Source organism: Nycticebus coucang, chromosome 1, assembly GCF_027406575.1.
Source record: "Nycticebus coucang isolate mNycCou1 chromosome 1, mNycCou1.pri, whole genome shotgun sequence".
In the NCBI taxonomy this organism is placed as follows: domain Eukaryota; kingdom Metazoa; phylum Chordata; class Mammalia; order Primates; family Lorisidae; genus Nycticebus; species Nycticebus coucang.
The window spans coordinates 196,040-222,122 of NC_069780.1; the positions used below are offsets into that span (position 1 = coordinate 196,040).

Consider the following 26,083-nt stretch of genomic DNA (forward strand, 5'->3'; position numbering starts at 1 on the left):
GAGTTTAAAATGCTTGGATTTAAATTGTGAAAAACAATGAAAATCTGTTATTTTCTTTTCTATCTACATTTATTGTGCAATTACTGTGTTCCAAGAACTGCATTTTAGTCTTTTTGCTTTGTATTTAACTTGTGTGTTACTTAAAGTTGTGGTATATATAGTCTCAATTTTGTTTTGAAAGTTAATTGGTGATTATGACAGGTACTGCTATTTTCTCACCCAAAAGGCATTATTACTATTTTTCACACACACACACATTCTCCCTCTCTCTTTCTCTTTCTCTCTCGCGCTCTCTCTCTCTCTCTCTCACACACACACACACACACAAAGAAAAAAAAGAGCCTACTTTTTTCCCAAGTATCAGCTTGCTTGAGTGTTCAGGGACATGGAGCCCTGTCCCACAAGATGAACCATGCCCTTAAAGTGTTCAGGTAATCCCCTTCTCCACTAGTGACTGCTTGAGGGTTAGTCACATGTCCCATTCTGACCAATTTTAGAGGAATTGCTGGGGGCTAAGGGAAAGGGAGATCCATAATGAGATGTCTCCCTTCTTTCTGCCTTTGAGACTTAGAATGATGACAACCAACTGTCAGACATGAAAGGGAAGCCATGTGAGAGCAGACAGCTCATTCAGAGCTGAGTCAGCCAGTTCCATAGTCTGCCATCCTGAAACACGAGATGGAAAATATCACTTCTAGTTTGACACTTCCATTCCTTACAGCAAAAGGAATTCTAAAAGAAGCAGACATCTTAGAAAATAAAAGTCACATAAACAAGCACAACATTTATTGTGATTTTTCTCGTTAAAAGCAGTATATGAGTTCATTTTGAGAGTTTGTAATTACAGGAATTCACAAGGAAGATTTTAAAAATCACTCAGTTAGCTATATTAACACTTTTTGCATGTACTTATCTATTGCTCCTATGCATGCATTTTGTTATGTAACTTGTAAAATTAGACTATTTTACACTTGATTTTTAAACTTAATCATAAAATAAATAAGCAAGATTAAATTGAACCTTATTCTTTTTTTCTTTTATGTCTTATATGCATATGGTAATTAGAAAAGCCCAAGGCATTGGTTCAACTTATAAAAGTAGTCCACAAGAAAAATAGATGAAATTATAAAAATACTTTTATTGCCTAAAATAGTATCTTTGTGACTACCACATCAGTTCTAAGACAAGGTCATTCTAAGGAAATTCCTAAGTCATTTGCGCTGATTTGTGTTTTTTCATTAGATAATGCTTGTACCTAGTAGCTCTCCCAGGGTATTTTTTAAGCTACTGTATCTCCGTTTAATAGGCTGAAATGGAATTAATGTAAACTTTGTTCAATTCATCGTCATTAAATTATGTCACTTCTTTACTAAACTGAATTGCTAAAAGAAATGCAATTTTTAATTAGTTTTACAGACTAAGTAATGAAACAACACCAAGATAGAATCTTAATTACCTGAAATACTGAATTCACTCTGTAGAACATTTCCTTTTTTATAAGGAATCTTTTATTATGCCTGGAAATAGAATAAATGACTGTAACATTGAATATGAACTACTGTCAAGAGGCATCTCTTTAATTTAAAAGCCACATTTTACCTTTTGGGCTGTGAATTTTAGTTTAAATTCATATCTATATTACAATTTATTGCCCATAATATTCACATAGAATACTTATTTCTGTGAAGTTTTTCATTACGTATTGAACCTTAAAAATGTTTGTCAGTTTGAAAAGTATAATTAAGCATATTGAAGCAATCCAGTTTCAATATTGTTATGCATGTATATAAACAAATGAATACTTTGTGATATATTTTTACCATAATAAACTCCCATATATATACATATATATATAGTCGAACACACACACAATCTAGCAGGAATTCTTAACCTTTCTACCAGAGGCTGCTTTGGCAATCTGATGCAGTCTTTAACCCCTTTCAGAATAATGTTTTAAGCACATAAAACAATACAAATAGGACTAAATGAAAACAATTACATTAAAATACAGTTTTGTGCATGTACTATAGATTAAGAACCTCTGCAGCAAGATTCTGAATAGCCCTTTAGTATCAAAAAAAAAAAAAAAATGCCTAAACAGAGCAGTTTCTTAAACACTCAAGAACCAAGCTGATGGTGGGGCAGGATGGCTCACACCCATAATCCCAGCACTTCAGAAGGCTAGCAGCAAGTGGATCGCCTGAGCTCAGGCATTGGAGACCCAGCTTGAGCTAGAGGGAGACCATGTCTCTAAAAATAGCCAGGCATTATGACAGACATCTGTAGTCTCAATTGCTTGGTAGGCTGAGGCAAGAGGATAGTTAGCCCAGAAGTTTGAGGTTGCTATGAGCTATGATGTCACGGAACACAAACCAGAGTGAAAAAAAAAAAAAGAAAAGAACCAAGCTGAGATCCATTCATTAGACGCATGTGCAGTGAAGCCCTTGGACTGTTCCTCATATGTGTGCATTATTTTTCCTTTAAATCCAGAAGTAAAAATTATTATCAATTTAGTAATAATTACATGAAAAAGAGACTTGGAGAAGACAGGTTTTACTGCAGCTTATATACATTTTTCTGACACCTTGCAGAACTATGAATTTTGGGATCAGTATATATGTCAACTTTGAACATTTTGGTATGAACTTAGAGGTATGAGCTTAGTAAAAAAGAAGAAATGAGTGAAAAAGTACAAGGACTGAGCTCAACAGAGACACAATTGAAAAATAAGATATAATGGGGAAAAAAAACCAACAGCTCCAGAAAACTACAAAACCGAAAGTCTTGGAGTAGAAAAACAAGGAAAGGATGGACTTAACCATCAGTGAGCAATTCACTTTCCCCAATTCCATGCACTGTGGAATATTTAGAAATTACATTTTACCTTTTGTGTGGTACCACATAGCTCATATCATTATAATGTTATCTTACCTATTTAAAATTTTTAAAATAATGGTTGAGTTTTATCTTTGAAGTCCCTTATTATATTTTTCTCATTAAATGGACATTATATTCCCCTTATTGTCTTCCCCTCCCTTTTTTAAAGGGAGAATTAAGGCCTGAATTAATGAAAATAGATGTTATTGTGCAGACATGTTTTGGAAGCGTGGCTGTTGGATGTGTCAGTAGGTGCTGGTGTGGGGCCTGACTAACTTGTACATGAGTTATCACTTTTCAGCCCCCACTGCTCCTCCCCTCACATACTGTTACACGCCCCTGAGTGCACACACCCTGCAGAAACAGAAAGATAAGTTTAGAGCTGCAAAACCTTGAAACCCCCAGTCTGTATGGAACATCTGCTTTTCTTAAAGGCCCTTTTGTGCCCACTTACCCTCTCCCTACGGACCAGTGGTTCCCAACCTTCCTAATGCTGCAGGCTTTTAATACAGTTCCTGTGTATCGTGACCCACAGGTTGAGAACTGTTGCTACAAACTCTAATCTGGCAAGTCTCACTTCTGTAAGAAATCCTTAGAAATCCTTAGAAAACCCCTCCCCTCTGAAAGCACAAGTTAAAAATCCTGCTCCCCTGCTTCTTTGGGCTGAGAGATTTTTGGGGGGTATGAACCCCCTGTTGGTGCTGGCTAATGAAGGACCCTAAAGCTCAATTGGACTCAGTGTGCCAGTGGAATTTTCTATAATTCCACTCGAGTTTGGGTATAACACTAGTTCCACACTCGCAGAATTTGCTTTTCCTTCCTGACCTCTCCCTTTGTGCTCCTCTGTGCTCCTTCTTTGACCTGTACAGACTGAACCTACTCAGTGTTCTGTCTCCAGAATTCCTTGGTATGTGTCAGACATCTCTTTGCTTGTGCATTTGCTTGATTTTATATTGATTTTTTTCTCCACGATTTATGGATTATGGATTTCGTTAGCTCAGAATGGACAACAAAATCCTTCATATTATTAAAACAGATGGGATGTTATGCTTAAAACTTAATCATGACAGATACTTTCTCAGTTGTTTTTAAAAGCAGTGTTAAAAACAGCAGTTAATTACCACAAACTCCTCAAACTGCGAAAGAGGAACATCCAATCCCTGTCTGAATCCTGACTCTGCTAAACAACCTTGACTCAGTCTCCCGCACATGTAGAGGGGCAGCAGAAGAATGTCTGCAGCTTCTCAGGTTGGCAGCCTTGGTGGGAGGCTAGTTGCTGAGTACTCCTAATGTCAGAAAGCTTTTGAAGCCAAAGAGAAATTTAGATCCATTTTTATTTTTAAGCACAAGAGAGAAAATTGCTCTTATGGGCAGGGGACATATTGTCTCTGTGCTCCATGTATTGTTATATCATAAGGATGTAATTACCATTAAAACTCTTTGGAGAAAAATTTCACAGCATATTGAAATGAAGACTGTTGTGGTTTTTCAGCTTTACTTTTTGGCATCTTTGCCATAGGCTGTGACTATTTTAAATATTTACACACATTTAAACAAGGAGAAAGTGATAAGAAACTCATATAATGTGCTATATGTGGTCTGAAAGGGCAGAGATTAATTCAGAAGCTTATGATTAGGAGAAAATATTTCAGCATTTTTCCAGAAAGAGGAACATCAGTTCCCCCTGTAACTGAGGTTCTAACAATGTGGTTTTCAAAAGAATAAGAATTGTAACTTAAGCTGCTTAAACTCTGCTTTGTTTGTACATAAATAGCTGCAACCTTTGTGTTTACCCTTCTCAAATGGAGAAATTCTTTCCATCCTCGTCTTTGTGGGACTTCTTAGGTAGCCTATCACAGAGAGAAATATCCATATATAAGTGGATCAAAGCATGGGTTTAAAAAAGCAAACAGAAAGAAAAAGTGATTTACTGGATCTGGCACCCTATTTAACATTTCAGGATCAAACCAATACCAAATTCCTAGGGCATAATAGGGAGTCCAGCAGACAGCAAATGAGGTGGCAAATGCAACCGTCATCTTCAGGGTCCTCAGCCGTGCTCTGGGTATGTTGTTCTTGGATTGATTCAACTGTAGTTCTGTTAGATAGAAAAAAGAGTAGGTGTTTAAAGACCAATTTTCGGTGCCTCACGCCTGTAATCCTACCATTCTGGGAAGCCAAGGTGGGTGGATTGCCTGAGCTCACAGGTTTAAGACCAACCTGAGCAAGAGCGAAACCTTATTGGTAAAACTAGCTGGGCATTGTGGCAGGTGCCTATAATCCCAGCTACTTCAGAGGCTGAGGCAAGAGAATTGCTTAAGCCCAAGAGTTTGAGGTTGCTGTGAGCTGTGACACTACAGCACTCTACTGAGGGTGACCAAGTGAGATTCTGTCTCAAAAAAAATAAATAAATAAATAAAATAAATAAATAATGACCAGTTTTCTCACAAAACCAAAATGAACAAAAAGGAAGAGAGCATCACTAATTCAACTTGAAGAATACTATAGGAGAAAATTGTCAATATTTTTAATAATGATAATTTGTTTGCAAAGCATTTTTTATACCAAGTTTTCCAGTATATGAAATAATGAATAGGAAAGTTTGAAGATTATAGTGCTGTTAATATTAAGTTTCTACCACACTAATCTGGATTTGAATAGGGGATATTCAAACTCTTCAAATATAAATTTAAGAGAGTAGGCTGGGATCAAGCCGAGTTGAATTCTGACTTCAAAATAGAGTCATATTCCTTGAATGTCTCTATCATTCAGGATGATAGGGATTGTGCATGGATGGAAGTATGCTGCCCTGAACTGTCCACCTCTACTCTGCCTTTCTATAATGTCTGAAGCAGTTTCACTTTCTATGTTAATACATCCTTTATAGTTCTAGGTTACGCTTCTTGTGAAGAAATTTATTGAAAATTAATGGAATTGGCTTGGCACCCATAGCACAGTGGTTACAGCGCCAGCCACATACACTGAGGGTGGCGGGTTCCAACCTGGCCTGGTTCAGCTAAACAACAATGATGACAACCTCAACAAACAATAGCCGGGCATGGCGGGTGCCTGTAGTTCCAGCTACCTGGGAGGCTGAGGCAAGAAAATCTCTTAAGCCCAAGAGTTTGAAGTTGCTATGAACTGTGATGCGTCAGCACTCTACTGAGGGTGACATAGTGAGACTCTGTCTCAAAAAAAAAAAAAAAAGAAAGAAAGAAAGAAAATTAATGGAATTGCTGGCTTTAACAAGTTGCCTTTATGATGTTTAGGACTTTGTTCTTAAAGACAAAAAACTGCAATTTTAAAGTGCTCAAAATCTGTTCTTGTATTTCATAATCCAGAACTGCCATTTTGAAATTAGAAATACTCTTCACATACATTTTTTGAGGGAAACAGATAATGCTATTCAGAAATAGTCATTTGCCAATTTCTTATTCATTGCTCACCAAAGAATGAAACTATGGAGGAAAACATTTACATGTCCCATATTTTCATTATAAAATTAATTTTTAACAAGAAATGTTAATATAAATAATTTATCAACTGCAGTTTGGTTATGAATTTTTGGTCAGACAAAGCTAATTACTATTTGCTATGTACCTTGCAACAGGCCTTGCTCTTTTCACATGCTATTTCATTTACTCTTCAATATTTGTAAACTTTAGTGACATATAAGTAATAAGGCAATCAGCGTGAACACATTTTTAAAAAAGCATCTTGGCTCAGCACAGTGGCTATGAAAAAATATAGAGACCCACCACATGCTATGCTTTTCCCTCTTTTGAAATGTCATCATACTTGATTCTTAGTTTACTGTTTACTCTCTAAATTTTCTGCTGAACTGCAGACTCCATGAAAGCAGGACAGCTGCTCAGCTTTTCGTGTTCATCACAGAACCTCAATCTGGCAGTTTCCAGCAATATTGTATATTCAGTACATATTAATTGACTACAAAATTAAGTAAATAAATGTGTTAATAATATTTAAATACTACTCATCGCCTCTACTCATTGTTTTTGTGCTTTTGCACTGCTTATATTTTTTCAGGTTAACACCTGTTTGAAATTCATCTTCTTCTCTTAGGGCCCTTCCTTCTTACATATCTCAAATAGAACAAAATCTCTTTGGGAGGAGATTTGGAAGGCAAATGGTTTTTGCTGCCTATTTTTCGGGAAATACCAAATACCATTTTGTGTTGGCAGGTAGAAACTGCCTAGTTTCCTATTGTAGAGCTTCATAAGGAACACTTCCTTTTGATAGCATTTCCTGAGAGTGTTCACACCTTGATAATTAACACAAGAGCCCTGTGAAGTTACACCACATGTAACTTGTGTACTGTGTTACTAACAACATGACTTTTGAATGGCAAGCCAACATAACCATGCTTGCTTTATAAATTTGTAAGTTTTAATTTGGGGGGTATGCAACAGGTTACTGAAGCAAAAAAGCGACATTCGTATCTGCAAGGTATTGGATGAAATGATCAATTATATTCTATTCAACAATTTCACACAATACACACACAAATGTGCCTATTATTATGCTGTACAGGCATAGGATATTTGAATGTGAAACAAAACAGCTTATCTTTAACAAGTTTAATGGGCAGCACTTAACAGGTTGTACTTTGCTGTATTCTCAATATCATTTGTTTGCTATTTCGGTGGTTGACCCAGCAGGAGCAATTTGCCAAAGCTTGTCTTGGGTTTTATTGGAGTAATTGTCCTTTCTGTCTTAGTTCCATGGTGCAAATGTATCTCCCCATTATTAGGAGCTAATAAATTACCTCAACTCTAGATGAAAGGTGATGTAAGTATAAAGTATTTTTTTACTTCATGTGGTGATTGTGAATATTAAATGAGCTAATGTATGTAAACTTTTTAGTACAGTAACTGGCATATAGTAATTGCCACTCTGTTGAGAGTACACTGGTTAAAATAGCCCACAGTTACCACTCTGAAGAATACATACTGTGGGGATCCTGATGAAGGACTTGTGTCAGGGCGAGGATGATTTTTGCATTGCAGATCAACATAATGAGAAGAGGGATGATGAAGAGGAAGCTGAAGGTGAAAAAGTTATAAAAGGCTTGATGCCACCATTGTGGGAAACTGCCATGTGTTACACATTGAGAGAAAACTTCTGTCTGGCCAGAGCTGTCTGCTAGATGGATCATCCTAAAGACGTATAACTGTATGAAAAAACAAAAAAGTTATGTTACTTTTATCCAAACACTATTTGAAATTTTTCTCTCTGGTATTTTGCTAGCCTTCTAAACATGTTGTTGCCAAAAACAATTTCTAAGTTCCTTCCCATTTGCCATTTCTATGACAAATTATAAGTGGATGTTTACTAAAATATGTTTAGTGTACATTGACAACTGTGTGTGTGTGTATACCATACTGTGTGTATGTACACTATACTGTGTGTATACTATACTTTGTGTGTGTACAGTATACTGTGTGTGTACACTATACTGTGTATGTACACTATAGTGTGTTTGTGTGTGTATACTATATGGTGTGTGTGTGCAGCAGAACCTCTATAGCTGCCCTCCTCCCTACACTGACCACCTCATTAAGTTGACCTAATTGTCATAGACTGGCCATGCACCATATGTATGTGTCAGCACAGTAGGCCTTGTTCCATAGGGTGACCACCTCCTGTGTTGACCGGTTTGTTACAGTATCCTGGGTGGTCACTTACAGGGGCTCTACTATGCTTGTGTATGTGTGTGCACATGTATTTTCGAGCTCTGCCTGTAAAGAGAGACTGCGCACAACACCAGCTCACTGGCCATGAGCTCACCTAGCACCGTGCCCTAGATCTGGGTTTCTCAACACCATTTTCTACTAAAAAGAATCAGGGGTCACTGTAGAAGTGGGTGATGCCAAGGCTAGGGAGCAAAATACACTATCTGCTTAAACTCTTTTTGTGCCAAAAAGTCAGGCTGTGCTCAAGGAATTGTGGAGCACATAAAAAAGATCAAAGAATCAGCTGGGAAGAGCTCCCACTGGTAAATCTGGGTCAGTCAAAATACAAAAAAGGAACTGATCAAAAAGAATGATAAGCTACTGACTAAAGTAAGGATCCACAAGCCTACTGATGTAAATTACAAAACAAGTAAATGAGGAGAGAAAAAAGCTCTTCCTTACTGTAGACTGCCAACTAATAAATGTGAAAGGAAAATGGAATCAGTGATTAACATCTCATAATCACCATAACAATAAGTGATTCAGGCAAGAATCATCAATATATGGTAAAAATATTTTGTGAAAATTCTAGAAGAACAGAATATTTACAAAATTTCACAATATCAGCCTCAGGATACTTATTATAAAAGTAAAATAGGGCTGGGTAGGGTGGCTCACACCTGTAGTCCTAGCACTCTGGGAGGCTGAGGCAGGTGGATTGCCCTGAGCTAACAGGTTCAAGACCAGCCAGAGCAAGAGTGAAACCTTGTCTCTAAAACGTCTAAGGTGTTGTGGGGAGTGCCTGTTGTCCAAGCTACTGGGCAAGCTGAGGCAAGAGAATTGCTTGATCCAAGGGTTGGAGGTTGCTGTGAGCTATGATGCCACCGCACTCTACCAAGGGTGACAAAGTGAAACTCTGTCTCAGAAAAAAAAAAAAAAAGAGTAAAATAATAACTTTATAATAGAGAAATATCCAAATAGTTAACATTGCTAACTACAGGACCAATTAATAGCATCTGCCTTATTACATAATGCAGAGAGGACTCAGCATCACTACTTTGGTATTTCTGCTTAAAGTGCATAACCAAAATCTAACCGGAGAAAACACCCAGTAAACCTAAGCTGATGGCATCCTACAAAATGACTAGCCTGTACTCTTCAAAAATGTCAACAACATAAAACAAACAAAAAAAAGGCTGAGGAATGGTTCCAGCTTAAAGGAGACTAAAGAGGAGTGCAAAAAAAATCCACCACGTGACACTGCATTGTCCTTCAATTACAGGGCAAAAATTAAATTGAGATAACTAGTGAGATCTGCATAGGGTATATACCTTAAATAATAGTATCGTACCAAGACTGATGTTTTAATTTTTATGCTTACACTGTGGCTAATGTGTGAGAAGTCTTAAACACTTTGAATTATTAAGAGATAGGGAGATATCATATCTACAACTCACTTTTAAACGATTAAGACAATGCATACAAGATAGGAGAAAATAAACAAGTAAATGTAAAACGTTAGTATAGTTGCTCACCAACATCCTTGAACATAGACTTCACCCTCATCCATTTTTGCCTGCTGTGATACGGGGTTCCACAAAAGTCTCCATACAGAGTGAAAATGGGACAATGTAGCTAATGTCCTTTATTTACAAAATGTTCTTTACAGTAATCTAACAATATTTTGTTACAATATCTACATGTTGGTCTCCTCTTTGTACACATTGTTACAATATCTACATGTTGGTCTCCTCTTTGTACACATGAAGTCTTCTCTCCCACTCATGGTGGGCACATTCCAAAATATCTGTTGGTACAATTTTTTTATTATGGTGACTTTTGGGCCCTCTATTTGGGAAAATCTGAGTGAAAGGTATCTAAGAAATCTTTGTGTCATTTTTGTAACCTTCCTGAGTGTGAGGTTATGTTTTGAAAAGCCTTTATTCTGCAATTTTTAAAACATAAATTGAATCAAATATTAAGAAAATATTGGAAGTAGTTTTCAAAAATGAACTCTAATGGACTCTAAAGAATTTATTAATTCTTTCCCCATTAATCAAGGACATTTCTTACCTAGTCATCTCCAATCTTGTCCACTGAGAAATTTTATTTTACTGGGAAACATTATTAAAATGAAATAAGAAAAGCTGAATATTTTAAAACCGATAGCAAGTAAATTCAAACAAAAATATCACAAGATTTATTTTAAGCAAATGAGAGGTTATGTTGATTTTTTAAAGTTTTAATTGAATTAGAAATTTTAATTTTATTATAAATAGAATAAATATAAATATATTTTTTATACTTCACAGTCAGAGCAAGAAAACACTGTATAGTATTTTTTTTCTTTTCAAAGGCCTATTCCACTTCCAAAGGATGTTCATTTTCATGATTAATATAGAGATCTTCTTTACTGTCCATGGTTCCTTTGTCCTTGGATTATATTTCTGTATGTTTAACTTCTCTTGTCCTTGGTCCCAGTTCTCATCAGTGTTTGCTTTACTTTGCCATAAACAAGAAGTTCTGTTTTCCTTCCTCACAGTCAATTGCAGATACAATTCCTTCTAGAATAAAGTCTCTAACCCTCTTCTTACCCCACACTAATTATACCATTACCTAATGTTTTTCAGAGGTAATTATCTTCAGATGGTGTGCTTCAGTTTCCTCATCTATAAATAAAGGTAATAATAGTATCTACCTGTAGGGCAGTTATGACAATTAAACACTTTAATACACACAAAAGCTCCTGGAATAGTGCCCAGCACACAGCACTGTATAAATATTATCCATTATCATTATAAAAAATTGAGGATGTATACAACCTCTACATGTATCCATATATATTCATTTATATATATATATATATATTTTTTTTTTTTTTATTGTTGGGGATTCATTGAGGGTACAATTAGCCAGTTACACTGATTGCAACTGTTAGGTAAAGTCCCTCTTGCAATCATGTCTTGCCCCCATAAAGTGTGACACACACTAAGGCCCCACCCTCCTCCCTCCATCCCTCTTTCTTCTCCCCCCCCCATAAACTTAATTGTCATTAATTGTCCTCATATCAAGATTGAGTACATAGGATTCATGCTTCTCCATTTTTGTGATGCTTTACTAAGAATAATGTCTTCCACGTCCATCCAGGTTAATACGAAGGATGTAAAGTCTCCATTTTTTTTAATAGCTGAATAGTATTCCATGGTATACATATACCACAGCTTGTTAATCCATTCCTGGGTTGGTGGGCATTTAGGCTGTTTCCACATTTTGGCAATGGTAAATTGAGCTGCAATAAACAGTCTAGTACAAGTGTCCTTATGATAAAAGGATTTTTTTCCTTCTGGGTAGATGCCCAGTAATGGGATTGCAGGATCGAATGGGAGGTCTAGGTTGAGTGCTTTGAGGTTTCTCCATACTTCCTTCCAGAAAGGTTGTACTAGTTTGCAGTCCCACCAGCAGTGTAAAAGTGTTCCCTTCTCTCCACATCCACGCCAGCATCTGCAGTTTTGAGATTTTGTGATGTGGGCCGTTCTCACTGGGGTTAGATGATATCTCAGGGTTGTTTTGATTTGCATTTCTCTAATATATAGAGATGATGAACATTTTTTCATGTGTTTGTTAGCCATTCGTCTGTCATCTTTAGAGAAAGTTCTATTCATGTCTCTTGCCCATTGATATAAGGCATTGTTGGCTTTTTTCATGTGGATTAATTTGAGTTCTCTATAGATCCTGGTTATCAAGCTTTTGTCTGATTGAAAATATGCAAATATCCTTTCCCATTGTGTAGGTTGTCTCTTTGCTTTGGTTATTGTGTCCTTAGCTGTACAGAAGCTTTTCAGTTTAATGAAGTCCCATTTGTTTATTTTTGTTGTTGTTGCAATTGCCATGGCAGTCTTCTTCATGAAGTCTTCCCCCAGGCCAATATCTTCCAGTGTTTTTCCTATGCTTTCTTTGAGGATTTTTATTGTTTCATGCCTTAAGTTTAAGTCCTTTATCCATCTTGAATCAATTTTTGTGAGTGGGGAAAAGTGTGGGTCCAGTTTCAGTCTTTTACATGTAGACATCCAGTTCTCCCAACACCATTTATTGAATAGGGAGTCTTTCCCCCAAGGTAAGTTCTTGTTTGGTTTATCAAAGATTAGGTGGTTGTAAGATGTTAGTTTCATTTCTTGGTTTTCAATTCGATTCCAAGTGTCTATGTCTCTGTTTTTGTGCCAGTACCATGCTGACTTGAGCACTATGGCTTTGCAGTACAGACTAAAATCTGGTATGCTGATGCCCCCAGCTTTATTTTTGTTACTAAGAACTGCCTTAGCTATACGGGGTTTTTTCCGGTTCCATACAAAACGCAGAATCATTTTTTCCAAATCTTGAAAGTACGATGTAGGTACTTTGATAGGAATGGCATTGAATAGATAGATAGCTTTGGGAAGTATAGACATTTTAACAATGTTGATTCTTCCCATCCATGAGCATGGTATGTTCTTCCATTTGTTAATATCCTCTGCTATTTCCTTTGTGAGGATTTCATAGTTTTCTTTATAGAGGTCCTTCACCTCCTTCGTTAGGTATATTCCTAGGTATTTCATTTTCTTTGAAACTATGGTGAAGGGAGTTGTGTCCTTAATTAGCTTCTCATCTTGACTGTTATTGGTGTATACAAAGGCTACTGACTTGTGGACATTGATTTTATATCCTGAAACATTACTGTAATTTTTGATGACTTCTAGGAGTCTTGTGGTTGAGTCTTTGGGGTTCTCTTAAGTATAAGATCATGTCATCAGCAAAGAGGGAGAGTTTGAACTCCTCTGTTCCCATTTGGATTCCCTTTATTTCCTTGTCTTGCCTAATTGTATTGGCTACAACTTCCAGCACTATGTTGAATAGTAAAGGTGACAGAGGACAACCTTGTCTGGTTCCAGTTCTAAGAGGAAAAGCTTTCAGTTTTACTCCATTCAGTAAAATATTGGCTGTGGGTTTGTCATAGATAGCTTCAATCAGTTTTAGAAATGTGCCACCTATGCCTATACTCTTCAGTGTTCTAATTAGAAAAGGATGCTGGATTTTATCAAATGCTTTTTCTGCATCTATTGAGAGGATCATGTGATCTTTATTTTTGCCTCTGTTAATATGGTGGATAACGTTTATGGACTTGCGTATGTTAAACCAGCCTTGCATCCCTGGGATGAAGCCTACTTGATCATGATGAATGACTTTTTTGATGATAAGCTGTAATCTATTGGCTAGGATTTTGTTGAGAATTTTTCCATCTATATTCATGAGTGAGATTGGTCTGAAATTCTCCTTTTTGTTTGGGCCTTTTCCTGGTTTGGGTATCAGGGTGATGTTTGCTTCATAGAATGTGTTGGGGAAGATTCCTTCTTCCTCAGTTTTTTGGAATAATTTCTGCAGTACAGGAATAAGCTCTTCCTTGAAGGTTTGATAGAATTCTGGAGTGAAGCCATCTGGACCAGGGCATTTTTTAGTTGGAAGCTTTTTTATTGTTTCTTTGATCTCAGTGCTTGAAATTGGTCTGTTCAGGAGGTCTATTTCATCCTGGCTAAGTCTAGGGAGAGGGTGTGATTCCAAATATTGATCCATTTCCTTCACATTGTGAAATTTCTGGGAATAGAGTTTCTGGTAGTATTCAGAGATGATCTCTTGTATCTCTGTGGGATCAGTTGTTATTTCCCCTTTATCGTTTCTGATTGAGGTTATTAGAGATTTTACTTTTCTATTTCTAGTTAGTCTGGCCAATGGTTTATCTATTTTATTTATTTTTTCAAAAAGCAACTCCTTGTTTCATTAATTTTCTGAATGATTCTTTTGTTTTCAATTTCATTGATCTCTGATTTGATTTTGGATATTTCTTTTCTTCTACTGAGTTTAGGCTTAGATTGTTCTTCTTTTTCCAATTCCATAAGATCTCTTGTGAGATTGTTGATGTGCTCTCTTTCTCTTTTTCGAATGTAGGCATCTAAAGCGATGAATTTTCCTCTCAAAACTGCTTTTGCAGTATCCCACAGGTTTTGGTAGCTTGTGTCTTCATTGTTGTTATGCTCAAGGAAGTTAATGATTTCCTGTTTTATTTCTTCCTTCACCCATCTGTTATTCAACAGAAGATTGTTTAATTTCCATGCCTTTGGGTGGGCTTGAGCATTTTTGTTAGAGTTGAGTTCTACCTTTAGTGCCTTATGGTCTGAAAAGATACAAGGTAAAATTTCAATTCTTTTGATTCTGTTGATATTTGTTTTGTGTCCCAGGATATGATCAATTTTGGAGAATGTTCCATGGGGTGATGAGAAGAATGTATATTCTTTATCTTTGGGGTGGAGTGTTCTATATGCGTCTATCAAGCATAGTTGTTCTAGGGTCTCATTTAAATCTCTTACATCTTTGTTTAATTTCTGTTTAGAGGATCTGTCCAGCTCTGTAAGAGGTGTGTTAAAGTCCCGTGTTATGATGGTATTATCAGATATCATATTGCTCAGACTGAGTAAGGTCTGCTTCAAGAATCTGGGAGCATTTAAATTGGGTGCATAAATATTTAGAATTGAAATGTCTTCTTGTTGTATTTTTCCCTTGACCAATATAAAGTGACCATCTTTGTCTTTTTTGACTTTAGTTGCTTTAAATCCACATGTATCTGAAAATACGATTGCAACTCCTCTTTTCTTCTGAATTCCATTTGCCTGGAATTCAGAAGAAAAATTGTCTTCCAACCCTTGACTCGGAGCTTTAATTTGTCTTTTGAAGCCAGGTGTGTTTCTTGTAGACAGCAAATGGATGGCTTGTGTTTTTTAATCCAGTCAGCCAATCTATGTCTCTTCAGTGGGGAATTCAAGCCATTAACATTTATTGAGATAATTGATAAGTGTGGTAGTAATCTATTCGTCTTATTTGGTGAGAGTCCATTGCTTGGTTTTATCTTTTGCATCAGTGTGGAGGTTAGGTTCTGTCCTTTGATTTCTGAGTTCTTACTTTGCTGCTGATCCATTGTGGTGGTCAGTGTGCAGAACAGGTTGAAGTATTTCCTGTAGAGCTGGTCTTGTTGTGGCGAATTTCCTCAATGTTTGTATATCCGTAAATGATTTGATTTCTCCGTCAATTTTGAAGCTTAGCTTAGCAGGGTACAGAATTCTGGGCTGAAAATTGTTCTGTTTAAGTAGATTAAAGGTAGATGACCATTGTCTTCTTGCTTGGAAAGTTTCATTAGAGAAGTCTGCGGTCACTCTGATGGATTTGCCCCTGTAGGTCAACTGGCGCTTACTCCTGGCAGCTTGCAGAATCTTTTCTTTTGTCTTGACTTTGGACAGGTTCATCACAATGTGTCTTGGAGAAGCTCGGTTAGAGTTGAGGCGACCCGGGGTCCGATATCCCTCTGAAAGCAGTGTGTCAGACTCTTTGGTGATGTTTGGGAAATTTTCTTTTATAATATTCTCTAGTATGGCTTCCATTCCTCTGGGGCATTCTTCTTCCCCTTCTGGAATTCCTATAACTCGTATGTTGGAACGCTTCATAAAGTCCCATAATTCTGACAGTGAACGTTCTGCTTTCTCTCTCTTCTTTTCTGCCTGAGTTATCTCAAGAACTTTGTCTTCTACCTCTGAAATTCTTTCTTCTGCATGGTCTAAGGTGTTGCTGATACTTTCCATTGTATCTTTAAGTTCCCTAATTGACTGTTTTAGTTCCTTCAGGTCTGCTATATCCTTTTTATATTGTTCATATCGTTCATCTCTTGTTTGATTCTGTTTTTGGATTTCCTTTTGGTTATTTTCCACTTTATTAGCAATTTCCTTCATTGTTTCCATCATTTCTTTCATTGTTTTCAACATGTGTATTCTAAATTCCCTTTCTGTCATTCCTAACATTTCTATACTGGTGGAATCATCTGCAGTAGCTACCTCATGGTCCCTTGGTGGGGTTGTTCTAGACTGGTTCTTCATGTTGCCTGGAGTTTTCTGCTGATTCTTCCTCATGAGTAATTTCTTTTATCTGTTTCCTTGCCCTAATTTTCTTTTCACTTCCTCTTGCTCTTTAAGTTCTTGTGCCTGTGGACTAAGAGTTACAGGACCAGAAGGGTGAGAAGGATGAAGAGCAAAAAAAGGGGATGAAAGAAAGGAGGACCGAGTGATAAGAAAAAAAGAAAGATAGAGAAAGGAGAGGGGGTGGGTACAAGGAATATTGACAAAAAGAAGAGAGGCACAGAAAGAGGGAGACAGGGCAATATAGGTGTACAGTAGGGTACTTTGACACAACCTTAAAAAACCCCACCTTCTGGGGGTGCCCAGTTGGGTGGTTCCCTTGAGGTCAGCAGCTCTTTGCTAACCTGATCAGACACAGTACCCCACCTCCACCAAGTAGAGAGGAAAGACAAAAATGCTATAAATCAAACCAAAAGAAGCAAACAGAAAACTTTACGGGGATAAAATTGGGTGAAAAACCAAATTATATTGGTAGAAACACTAGCAAAAATGAAGTTGAAGTTATTAAAAAAGGCAGCAATGGGAAATTATAATTAAACTAGGAAAATTGAGAAAGAAAAAGGGATCTGTGTGGAAAAGATTGAAATTAAAAAAACAAAAGAGCATCAGCAACGTCAAAATAAACAAACAAAAAAAACAACCAAACAAAAAAAAAAAAGAAAAAAATACACAACCAAAACAAAGCAGTTTGTATATGTTATTGAATATTGTCTGGGCAACACGTGGTCTTCTGGGGTATGAGATGTTAGTCACAGTTCTGATACGACTGGAGGCTGCTGATTTCTCAAACCCCAGCAGGTAGACACCCTAAATCTCTCTTCAGCCTACTTAAAAGGCACTTTGAACTTGTAAACTTGCTGAGCAGAAGCTTTCCCAGCTTTCTCGCTGGAATCGCTGCTGAAGTGGCTATCCACTTACCCAGTGTGCCAAAACCGGTCTCACTCTGCCCCTTAGGGTTAGGGCTGCAAGGCGGCTCAAACCCCACCCTTAGGCTACTTGGTTGCTGGGTTACCAGCTCCCACCGTTTCTAGCTCTGTGACCCTGAGGGCGGGGCTTGCTGGGGCAGATCACTGACAATGGATCCGTGTGACCCACTGCCAAACACTATTAGCTCCGTCTGGCTCAGCGGCTCAGACTGGGGCCCTAGACAACGGCCAAAGTTCTCCGCACTCCCGCTCAGGCCTTCCCCAAGGCAGTTCAACTCAGTGCCAAGTCCAAGGACATCAAAACAGTTCACAGGTAAGGCCTTTCTGGTTTGCAGTCTCGCTGCTACTGAACTTACAGTTGTGGGCGGGTTTAGACGGATTGAACACACGCGACCACTTGCCGGTTTTCCACTGTTTTAGTCCTCCTCTTGGGGTCCAGAAGTCTCTTGCTGACTCCCTGTATCTTTATAGGAGTGATGATAGGCAGTTCCCACCAGCCAGAGATGCCTGGAGTCCTATCTCCCCAGACTCACGGTGCCCAGATGCAAGGAAGCTGTTACTCGGCTGCCATCTTGCTCCGCCCTCGAGTTGTCTGTTTCTAATAAATCTTCATTTATATTTTTATAAATGCACACCAGATATTTTTCCTGATGTCTTTTAACCATTTATCCTCTCTTTGAGAGAAGTTTTTCCTCCCTTTTCCTTCTCCAGCCTTGTATAGAAAAAAGGGAAATAGACAATATTATATCAGTGGAGAGTAGTGTTACCAGCCACTGTTCACCATTTAATGCAGGGCACTGCTGGTCAGGTCTTAACAAGGCTGGATAAGCCTACATGCCGACATCTGTATATTGTTTACTCACTTCCAAGGTTCCTATCATAGATAAGTTGGGAAACTGGACTCCATGGTACTGGTCAAGAACCCAGGGCCCTCTGTGCACCCAGTTGAAGTGTTGACTACCTATAAATTTAGTCCAGAGTAAGAATGCTTTGAAGATATAACTACTTTAAGATAGAAAGACGTTGTGTAAAGTTGTAACCTACAAAAATATCTGTTTAATATACGATGAGAAGTAATAACATTGCTGATATTCACTTTTACTGTTAAAACAAAAAATAACAAAAGGAGAGACAGGGGCAAAACAGTTCTTTGGGGCAATATCTCTACTGCTCTCCAGAACTGCTGTTTTTTCTGTAAATAAAACTATACATGTCAATGTGCAAGAACACAGTAGTGTGCAAGGAGCAGAAATAACAACAATAATGATGATGATCAATAATAGTTAAGGATATAACTGCCAGGAACTGTGATGAATGCTTGTTAAACATTTCATGTAATGTTTCCAACAACTTTATAAATTATGTCAATTATTATCCTTATTTCACAATGAAAAAAACAAATTTTATAATACCCAAAATTATTTACTGAACTTGAACTGCTTGCCCAGTTCAGCAGAGCACTCTGCACTTTCAAGTTCTCTCCTGTTAAGGACACTCTGCAAGTCTTCAGACCACTATATATATATATATATATATATATATATATATTTATTTATTTATTAATTTTTTTTTTTTTTGAGACAGAGTCTCACTATGTCGCTGTCGGTAGAGTGCTGTGGCATCACAGGTCACAGCAACCTCAAACTCTTGGGCTTAAGTGATTCTTTTGCCTCAGCCTCTGGAGTGGCTGGAACTACAGGCACCTGCCACAGTGCCCGGCTATTTTTTTTTTTTTTTTGCAATTGTCACTGTTGCTTAGCTGGCCCAGGTTGGGTTTGAATCTGCCAACCTTGGTGCATGTGGCCGGGGCTGTAACCAGACACTAGGAATGGCTCACATTCCTTGCCTGCAGGCTTAGGCTAACTACAGAATTTAAAAGCTGTCAATGAGTAATCCTGCATATTAACACAGAAAAACTAGTGATATGAACTCTTTCTGCAACAACATGCTACTCTGAAATTCCTGTGATCTTAGGTGACTCCCATGTAATTTTCAATTACCTACAGGTGCATCTTATTTAGAAAATGTTTTCTCTTCAGTTTATACGTACGGTATGACCCAGAAAGTCAAACCAGAGCACCTCCTTTCTTTTTCTTTTCTGCCTTCCCTTCTCTCCCTCCCGCTCTTCTTTTTTTCCTTCCTTCCCAACCTAGTTTTAGAGCTGATACCTCTATGACTTGAATTATACGCTATGGCATATGTAGAGTTAGGATAGTTTTGTGATCTGGATGTAGTTTGGCCAAATTTACTGATCACTCAGAATGCATGCTATGATTTTGAAAAATTTGAGATAATCCACCTTTATATAAGCTTTTCTTTTTGCTGTTTCTTAAAGAACTAATCATTTTCATACTCATATTTCTGAATTTTTCTTTCCTGACTTCAAAAGGAAAAAAGACAGGAAGCGAGGAACAAGGAAGGAGAAGAAGGAATTAAACATTAACTAAATGTTTAAAATTAAAGTGTAAAGTCTTATACTAGATGATTTTATATATTGTAGAATTTATTCTTTACAATTACCCCTTTAAACTTAATTTAGCAATTTGTTCAGAGTCACATAGCTGGTAGAACATGGTGCTGAGACCAGAACTCAAGTCTGTCTTTGTACGAGACTGAGGACATCTCTATACATCATCAGCATTCAGCTTTGTCACTAAGAGGCTGCAACTTGGGCTCAGGGAAGCCTTTGGAGAGACCCGTCTTCCCTTAACCCCACTTTAAAAAGAGCAGCTCTACTTATATTTATTTCATTTATTATGTATCCACAAAGGATTTTTTAAAATGCTATTACTACTAATAAGTTTGAAAGTTTCTATGCTATGCTATGGTGAAACATGTGAAAACACATCCACAAATCATTGTAGAACTTAGCTTCTGAGGTTAAGAATCAGAAAAGTAGAAAATATAGGTGGTCAGTTTGAAATTTGGTCATTCTGAGTTCCAGCAAAATGTCATAAATTCCCAGATTCCCAGGTCTGAGTTATGGCAACCTTTTTGTTAGTTTTTTTTTAACTGAAGTATTAATTATCCAAGTAGTAGAAAATCAATATGTACACCAAAGGATGAAAATTAAATTTGCCCTTTTAATGTAAATTAACTCTGATGGGAGGCACCAGTGTCAATGGGCTGGTACACAGAGTGTGAGGAAGTGTGAGACACACTCACCGTGTGTCAGTCAAGAGATAAAATGGTCTCTCTGTCTTGTGTCCTCCTCATCAGATACACATAACCTTAGTTTCAGGGGTGCAACTTCCTTTATTCAGAGAGATAGCAAAGAACTATAACAAAAGGAAAACTGGACTTAATAAAAAGACACAAGTTCAACGGGCCAAGTGACACGGGAAATGCCAACCAGTTCTTTTATTTTTCATTTATTTATTGTTTTAGTGACCGAGTCTTGGTGGAGTAGAGTGGTACCATTATACTTCACGGTAGCTTTGAACCCCTGGGCTCTAGTGATCCTCCTGCCTTGGCCTCCTAAGTAGGTAAGACCACAGGGGCACACATCCATGCACAGCTACTTTTTTTTTTTTTTTTTTCTGTTTTTGTAGAGATAGGGTCACACCATATTTCCCTAGCTGATCTTTAACTCATGTCCTCAAGGTATCCTCCTTCTGTGGCCTCCCATGCTGGCATCACAGTTGTGTGACACCACACCCACTCCTAATTATTAAAAATCAGTGCTTTTTAAACTGCAGGATCTATGCAGCAGTCACTTGTAGCCAACATTAAAAAAGGAAATGGAGGCGGCGCCTGTGGCTCAAGGAGTAGGGCCAAAAACTGCAAAAAAAAAAAAAAAAAACGAAAAAAGGAAATGGAACAGAAATGTAAATGTAAATGTGTCAGGTAAATGTGTGAAAGAAAGAGAGACAGACAACGTCTTAAGGTAGGAGGTGGGTTACTGCCCCAAAAGTTTGATACCACTATTGCTTTCAAAGAGACCTTAGTTCTCCTAACGTAAAATGGGGATTATAACTCACCTCCTACTTACCTCATAGAGTTAATGTAAATATCAAATAGAATCACTTATGTGAAGTTTCTCAGGAAACTTGCCTTATAAATTTAAAGTGTTGTTGAAAATAAGAATGTTATTTGTTTTACAAAATAAAATAGTACCATCATCTTCCATGGCTCATAAATCTCTCTAGTAGAAGTAATATATTTGAGGTCAGACTATGAAATGCTCTAACAATTGAAAGTTACTTTCATATTTTCTTTTCGCTATAATAAGATAGATAAAAATTGGCATTATATTTCTATTAATGCTGTGTTATATTTAGATAAAAGCAATTTAATTAATAAGTCAATATTTTGTTTATAGCTTCTGGGATAATTAAGGAGAATGAAATTATGGATTTGATTTTCAGTTATTGTCACTAAAAGACTTACTTTTATTTCTGTTTGGACTTTAATCTCTGTCAGTATCTCAAATTGCCAAAGACTTTCCAGGTAGTTGTACATATATTGCCAACAGGAGTGTCCTAAAGCAATGTTTTACCTCTTCTCCCAGCCTTCCTTTCCTCTTTCTTCAAACAAGCAAAGGGGCAGACAGACATTCCTCTTCTTAACCTCCCTGGCTATTTCAACAGTTTTATTATTTAAACTCTTTGGCCAAAAATATTGGAGATTTATTTTCATTTGTTCTATTATTAATTCCCTTAAAGTGCCAAGCTTTGTTTTTTGTTTGAAACATTCCTCTTACTGTCAATTCTCTCTGATACTTCCCTAGCCTTCAACTTAATCATCTCATTGACAGATGACCTGAAAAGATTCTCTGTCTCACATAAATAAATTTATCTATGCATAAATTTTCTTGAGGTGTTTTTGCTTAGAAGATCAGTTTACTCCCTGCACAGAACTCACAAAGGCTCTAAAGCTCTCACATTAGCTTCAGGACTTTTCGTGGCTGTCAATGTCTTCTACAATAAGATCTACTATGCTCCTCATTTGTTCATATATTCAGACATTTTAAATTTATGTTTTCACGAGGTACCTCATTAGGTACTATGGTAAATATTGAACACAACAGATTCTCTTGAACACAGTAGAATCTCCACCATTTAGAAGCATATATCCTAATGACAAAGACAGATAAACACACAAAATCACAATGTTTTATGACAAATAGTTTGTTATGAAGTTGAAGGAAAGGGATGACCACCAAATCAATTTCTTGCTATTCACAACTCTCAATTTTTCACTTTAGCCAAATTAGTCTTTTATGAAAATTAGTCACACTTTTAACCATTAGTGAAAAATACATGTGATACTTGATTTACTTTTTCCATCAAATACCATTCAATCTTAAAAACTCAGCTTATTCTACCTTATCCTAAAATCTCCCTTCACCATTTCAACCCAAGCAAGTATCTTCTTATCCTTGTAACAGGTTTAAAAAAATTCAGTATCTAGTTGTATATTTACATAAGTTTTGTCTTTACAAATGAATTACATTTTCCTTTGCTTGATCAGTACCAGCCTCAGTGTTAAGAATCTAACTTGTGTTTATCTTCTCTAAGAAAACGAATGAGCAGTATTCATATTTTCAAAAACAAAATGAAAAATTTCAAGAGCATAAGTCTCACCTAAATAACTTCATTTTAAATGACATATTTATTTAATCTACTCTTGTATATTTACTCACTGTGAGAGAAATTATATTTTTCTCCATGGAAATCAAAACATTTTAGTTTTTCCCATTCCTCCTGTAATAAAATACACCTAATGAAATTTACCTAATATTGGCGGTGCCTGTGGCTCAAGGAGTAGGGCGCCAGTCCCATATGCTGGAGGTGGCGGGTTCAAACCCAGCCCTGGCCGAAAAAAAAAAAAAAAAAAGAAATTTACCTAATATTTAAAAAAAAGTTTAATGAGGAAATAGTTAGAACGATCAATTCTCTGCTTTCTGGAGTCTTGGGCTGTATACTGAGCTCTACATGGAAGTTTGTAAAGGAAAGTTTTGGGAGGATCCTAATTAATTCAAATTTACCTCTTGACACATCTTTGTTCCGTGGGTTCATCATATGGTACCTTTATACCAACAGAGACAATTTGTTTATCTGTTATTAAAGGATCTTTGTTATTTATTGCAAGACTTTGTTCTGCTTTTCTTCAGACTGTTGAAACAGCAGGCTCTGCAGGTGAGGCTGCTGTGTGGTCTCTGGTGAAGGCAACATGGGAAGGCATCTGCCTGGTGGGAGAGGACCTGGGCCTGCAGTCAGGCGGCTTCCCCAGCACATGCCTCCAGCAGAATTCAAGCTAACTTCCAGGAAATACTCAGATTCCCAAGTGTCCACGATTGCCCACTTCTCTTCTTTATTCAGTTCCTCTTAGCTACAAACTGCAGAACAACATACTAATAGGGAATAATTCTCCCTAAGCGGCAGTGGCAGAATTAAGTTTCCACTCAAGAAATCTCCCACGAGAAATGTTACAAGTATTTTCTACCTATGTAAATTTCATAGTCCCTAAAAATTCTCTCAACTGACTATCAGATCCATGTCAACAACAGGAAAGAGCAAAAGGAAAAATAGATGGAAAAATAGGATGGGGATAAGCTCAATTTTGATAATAACTACTTTGGGGGGAGCCTTTACTACCCACCAGAAATTATGTTAGCCATTTTAATATATTATTCTTTAAGTCATCACAAAAGCAGTGCGGAGTAACTATTTTATCAATGATGGAATTAAAAACCCAGCGAGGTTAAGAAGTTTGTCCAAGGTAAGGAGCAGAGTCAGAATTAAACTCCACTTCAGTTTCTGAGCCCAAGCTCTTAAAGGTTCCGCGCCACCTCTTGCTATAAGACCTAACTCACATCTAGACAGGAAATCTGGGATCACCGCGCCCCAGTGTGCTGGCGAGGACTGGCCTACCTGTGGTCCGGCAAGGACACCACTGAGGATCCAGGCTAGGCCAGTCATGGACTGTCCGAACTTGCGGTTGCTCTTCACAACCAGGGGCCTGGTGACCGCCAGGGAGCGGTCCAGGCTGATGACCACTGTCATGAAGGCCGGCGCGTACATGGACAGGAGCTTCAGGTAGCTGAGTGCCTTGCACAGCGCCTCCCCCGCGCGCCACTGCACGGTGATATTCCACGCTGCGTCCAGCGGCATGACCACCAGCGTCTCCAGCAGGTTGGCTAAGGTCAGATGTTTCAAAAGCACCTGCATCCTCGAGAGCTTTTTCCCTTTCTCTTTCTTCTGAGTCCACTTGTGAAGTTTCAGCAAGAAAGAAGCGTTAAAGGTCGTGGAGAGTAGAAAAAGGAAGAAAGTCACCGCGACTCGGATCTTCCCAGACAAGGTCAGAGTGGGGAGGTCGCCCTGCGCCAGCAGGACGCTGCTGTTGGCTGCGGAGCATTGGTTTTGACTGTGCTCGCGAGACGCGCTGTTTGCCATATTCCCCTCAAGACAGCTTTGAGACTTGTTTCTGGTACTTCTGATAGCTTATTGTAATCGAACCCAAAGTCCTGGTTCAATTCTGCCTGCTTTACATGGAAACGTTACAAGCTTAAATTTATGTCAAATTTTGTCCCTGAGATGCTGACTGTGAAAGATCAAGGTGAGCTTGTTTTGAGTCTGTAATCCAGCCGGCACTAAGCAGAGCGCCAGGTGCGTCCGAGGGCCGCCTGTAATGGTCACCCCAGCAGATGGCCTGGCTTTCACAGCGCACCACCCAGTGAAGGACGCTCCAAGTCTGATTTCAAATTTAAAAGTCCCTCATGATGTGATTCAAATAGCTTTAATGAAGAGATTAAAAAGGACTATTTGGCCTTAGTGTTCTGACCAACAGATGGAGAATGAAAATGAAGAAAAATACTAAAAAAAACCTCAATTCGATAAAAATCTGTTGTTTTAGAAATTGCTACATTTCTCAAAACACATAGTTGAGCATTTGGACACTATGTCAATTTAAAACCAACGTACAGCAAATTAACAGCTTAACTATTAGAACAATTCGATCTAGTACATATTGGACTGTGTTCAAATTTCTCAATCTTAATGGTCATATTATCCATTCTTAAGTTAGAGTAAAAATGATTGACCATTTTTAAATTATTGCCTTGATTTTATATTTGTTTAAATATTGTACTTGCTATTAATGCATGTTCTTACATAGGGGAAGTATATATTAGAGAGAATACTGTATAAATGCACCAACAGCATAAATATTGTGAGTGTACATAATGTAACAGGAATGCTTATGCTACCATGTTACCTGACAGTTACCTGACAGTTTTATGTTGGGCCCACTTGGAAGCTGCCTTAATGTACTGCTGGACACTTACTTGATGGTGCCACTGGGACTTGGATGGAATCACTAGCTTGATTTGTCTTACATCAACAAGTTTGCTTCTGTGCCAGCTGAAACAGGAGCTAAATTAAGGATAAAAGTAGCTATTTTGACTTAGATGGTCTATCCTTGTTCATTTACTGCTGTTTGTTTATTGTGTCTCGTACCCAGTCTTTAGCAGATGGGTACTAAGTATCTACTATGTACGTTCTCTTGGCCTTTGTTGGTGATAGCAGCAAACACATCACCCAGCCCCTGAGGGAGCGTATTTGGCTTCATGGAGAGGAGATGAGTGCACTGTATGTGC

General features: G+C 37.7%; 1 protein-coding gene across 2 annotated transcripts; it reads right to left on the reverse strand.

Moving 5' to 3' along the window:
• Positions 1–4,730: 4,730 nt before the first annotated feature.
• On the reverse strand, positions 4,731–24,881 carry GNRHR (gonadotropin releasing hormone receptor). Of its 2 annotated transcripts, none has more exons than XM_053595265.1 (3): positions 24,360–24,881; positions 7,849–7,940; positions 4,731–4,975 (listed from the first exon to the last, which is right to left on the reverse strand). In XM_053595265.1, exons 1-3 carry the CDS (start codon positions 24,879–24,881, stop codon positions 4,840–4,842), a joined length of 750 nt encoding a protein of 249 aa, XP_053451240.1. In that variant the 3' UTR covers positions 4,731–4,839. The 2 variants fall into 2 exon arrangements, with proteins under 2 accessions (XP_053451240.1, XP_053451238.1); XM_053595263.1 differs by having other exon boundaries at positions 7,849–8,068.
• Between the last annotated feature and the right edge of the window lie 1,202 nt (positions 24,882–26,083).

Excerpts from the sequence above, each read along its gene's own strand:
- GNRHR (XM_053595263.1), bottom strand. The coding sequence starts at position 24,881 with ATGGCAAACAGCGCGTCTCGCGAGCACAGTCAAAACCAATGCTCCGCA. Across the intron at positions 8,069-24,359 it reads GTGTCCTTGCCGGACCACAG|TTATACGTCTTTAGGATGAT; the intron begins GTAGGCCAGTCC and ends TTTTTCATACAG. Across the intron at positions 4,976-7,848 it reads CCTTCATCAGGATCCCCACA|AACTACAGTTGAATCAATCC; the intron begins GTATGTATTCTT and ends TCTATCTAACAG.